Here is a 3,954-nt window from a genome sequence, read left to right on the forward strand (position 1 = left end):
CTTTCAATAAGAACAGTTTAATATTTCATATTGGAAAACAAAGGGGAAAAACATTATTCTTGAAATCACTTCTTTCAGGATGAAAACAAAATATGGAGAAAAAGAAATAAGGCTCACTCAATTATAACGAAATGAAATAAGAACGAAAAACATGTAAATTAATTTCTTTGTACAAATATTTACAAACATTACCTGTACTGAAAGCATTCCTTTTTGATTATGAATTTTCTTTTTTCTCAAAAGTCTTTACATGGCTACATTGGGGCGGACGAATTGTCTCAGTGCTGCCTATAGTTCGTGCTGTATCGTCTTTAAAATATGTCTAAAAAAAATAGTCTGATTATCATTGAGAAGGCCATTTAGATATCGCTGCTGTGGACGCTGTCGGTAAAAACTGTCCAGAGATGATATTTGACGGGACGCTGAGAATAGGCGCGATGGCAGCTGATGTCCGGGATAAGGACAGGGACTGTGCGCTCAGTAAGGCGGACTGCACCGTCACAGGCGGCCGTAGGAAAGTCTGTGCGCTTGTAGAGCTGCTGGAAACCCCGATAATGTTTTCTATGCTGAACGATGGCCGACTGGACGGCTCGGATTTGATAATCGACGCGGTGCTCAGGCTGTTCAGTTGTAACTGGAGACTTGGACTTAGTTGAGAGTTAAATGCTTTTCTGTTCAGTTCTGCGGAGGACAAGAGAGGCACCGCCGGAGGGAGCATCGGACCCACCGGGGGAATGTACGGGTACTGCAGAGCATGGTGCGAATAGGCAGCCGGGTGAATTCCATAGTGGCGTCCGTAAGGATTCCCAATACTATATGCCCCAAAACTCTGCATCATGAGGGCGGTCTGTTCCCTGAGAATGTCCGGCTGGTGTCTCTTGAAGCGTTTCCTCCTCCTCAGAAAGCTACCGTTGTCGAACATATCTTCCGACTGGGGGTCGAGGGTCCAGTAGTTGCCTTTGCCCGGGTTGCCCGGTTCCCGTGGGATCTTGACGAAGCAGTCGTTGAGGGATAAGTTATGGCGAATGGAGTTTTGCCAGGCCGGAAACTTCTCCCGGTAGTAAGGGAAGCGGTTGCTGATGAACTCGCAGATCCCACTGAGCGTCAGCTTCTTCTGCGGGCTCTGGAGGATGGACATGGTGATGAGGGCGATGTACGAATAGGGCGGCTTCACCAGACTGTTCTTAGGCTTGCTTGTCATGGAACCGGAGGAGCTCTCCTGAGCTTCCCCCTTGGACTCCCCTTCGCCGGCGCTCTCGCATGGACTGTCGCCGCGCTCTTTCACCTCGATTTCCTCCACCTCATCTCCCCGGTCCTGCATGCATTGGCTCTCGCAGTCACTGTCCCGCTCCATCCCCTCGTCGCCCTCCCCGACCACGTCGATATCCACATCGTCAGCTGTGAGTACGGTCTGACCGGACATGTTGCTGGCACTGGTGCCTCCAGACAGGGTCATCACCGCTCACTTTACTGCTGGAGCAACCCAAGATCAGATGACGACCAGTGGCTATAAATGCAGGTCAGTCCCGGCCGGCCTGCCAGGAAAACTTCAACTTTAGAAAATATTTCTCCAGTCTAAAGGCTTCTCTCTGTAGGCAGGCTACACCTCGTCTCCTTTCCAGTGTATTTCCTCGAAACTTAAGCGTGGTTTCGAACCGAGGAGTCAAGATGACACATGCGTTGAAAAGCAGGCTTTAAGGACTGTCTGATAGATTACTTTTCACTTAAAGATATACTATCAGCCGCGTCACGTGACCCGTCGACGTCAGAGGTCGCGCTGTTATACCGCTGAGCCGAAGTTGTTTCATGGATTTGTCAACAAAGGGAACAACAGTAACATCGCCTCTGTTCGTCCGTCATAGACCATTTAGCGGTGGCGGAGGGGAGAAAATCGGCCTGCGTGATTGAAATCATCTCCAGAGCTGACGCGCATTCACTCGCCCGCGCTAAACGCAAACTTAACTTTTCTCAGGCCAATTAGCCTATATTGAAAGCTGCTGAACGAAAACGTCTACAGCTAAGTTAATCGAATCTCTTGTCATTTATTTATATATTGTGTGCTCGAATACTGCATGGTTAAACAAACGTTTTATAATTCAATTCTTTATGGAGAATTGAACTTATGGCTTTCGCTTGAGTGTTTCTGTAGACGTTAGCACTGATTTTGTTACGTGTGAAATAAGTACAAAAACAATGGAAATCTCTAAGTAAAGATCTTTGTAGAGGTGCTAACGACCCTCATCATTGCACGTGTTAACATATGAATTAAGTAGGAAATGAGCGCGCGGGTAAATGCATAGGAGCCATTCACACGCGCACAGGTGAGCGACGCATGTGGGATATTCCCAAGAAAAAGAAAGCGGAGAGGGAGTATGTAAACTCCTTTAACATTTCCTGGATCGTGTGAGAAAATGTTTCTCGGTCTCGTTGTGCTTCACGGGAGCTGCAAGGTTTAATGTGGTTTGTTGAATGCTCTTTTTCTCCGAATATTTGAGAGATTAAACATTGACGTGATTGTACCTTTTTGTCGATGCAAAGAAAAAAAAATGTTCTGTGGTTATATTCATCACTTATTTAACCACAAGTAATACAACGTCGTATCGATCCTACAGCTTGGAATAAACCCCTGCTGTAATGAAAATAAAGCCTTATGTAATCGACGCTCGAAGCAATTATTCTCACCACCATTCAATTAGAGCTTACAAAAAGGCTGTATCATTTTCTTAACGGTCAGAATTACGAAACTGTTAGAAAACAAATAGTAAAGCTCGATATTTCATCAGTGAATCGCTTATCTCTGTTTTTGGTGCAGGTTTTGCAGCGCTGCTCTCAAAATAGCCAACCGTACTGCCATGTCTAGCCTTAAACTAATTATTATTGTTAAACACGACTTTATGAATATTAGTATTAATTAATAAATGTTATTATTAATATTATTATTAACCTTTTATTAATATTATTTTATCGTATAACCTTTTATTTGTAATGTGAACTCAATAAATAGTGGCTATTAGCCTATATATTTTTCAGTATAGGCCTATACTTGTTTTTGTTGGGTGACATTTAATCTGCAAATAGGCCACAACCTTTCACCTCGACCTTTACCTTTACCATCCTTTTTAATTCTCCAAGGAACGCGTGCTTGTGCAACATCTTTGAAGCTGTTTTTGCATGGTGAATAAAGGAGATTAATTGAATCGTGTTGTTATTAATGGTATTGAAGGGCTCAGGCAAACAGACAGTGGCCCGTGTGATGTCCCGTTTATCAATACGGGCTACTTAGAGGATGAAGAAGACACCATCTTACGCTGCCTAAAGCCAATATTTACTTTGGAAAATTGTTCTTCTGCTCATTACGCAATTGATTAATAGTTTTTACATATTCTACATGTTACTTTAGTAGATAAATATTTTAAATGTAAAAATTTGGAGCCCACTTCAACAATAATACAACAAACTCCAAATATTTGCTGATTTATTACTGCTAGATCATAGGCCTATAGGCTAATTGTGATTAGGCTATTGTTTAATATAAATGTATGTTTAGACCAGTTGTTTCCTTGCGTTTTTTTTTTTAGCGCTTTGCAGAATGATGAAGTGTTTTGTCAGCGGCTTAAAATGTAAAAGACCATATATCTCGAGTCAGTGCGCACTGAAAGACATCGCGGATGATATCGCCCAAAAGGAGATCAAATTCGTCCTCTCTGTGATCTTTTGAAGCTCCATAAATCCGGCTTTATACCTTCGCAGTTTGTTAATGAAATGTACATTTAAGCACACATGCACGGCTTAACCCGACAAAACCTTTTAGAATAATAAGCCAACTCTTTCCAGCATGAACCTATTATGAGACGCAGGCACAGTCGGTGACGGTGCGGATACAGCGGCTGAATGAATTACCCAGCAAGGTCAGAAACAAATAGCTCACAAATAGCAAAGCAGGATCGAATTTAT

At 43.0% G+C, this 3,954-nt stretch overlaps 1 protein-coding gene across 1 annotated transcript; it reads right to left on the reverse strand.

Moving 5' to 3' along the window:
* Window positions 1–234: 234 nt before the first annotated feature.
* foxd3 (forkhead box D3) lies at window positions 235–1,591 on the reverse strand. Its single transcript, XM_084426221.1, has one exon. The coding sequence runs from the start codon at window positions 1,454–1,456 to the stop codon at window positions 344–346; it is 1,113 nt and encodes a 370-aa protein (XP_084282347.1). The 5' UTR covers window positions 1,457–1,591; the 3' UTR covers window positions 235–343.
* Between the last annotated feature and the right edge of the window lie 2,363 nt (window positions 1,592–3,954).

Source organism: Rutilus rutilus, assembly GCF_951802725.1.
Source record: "Rutilus rutilus genome assembly, chromosome: 12".
Lineage (NCBI taxonomy): Eukaryota > Metazoa > Chordata > Actinopteri > Cypriniformes > Leuciscidae > Rutilus > Rutilus rutilus.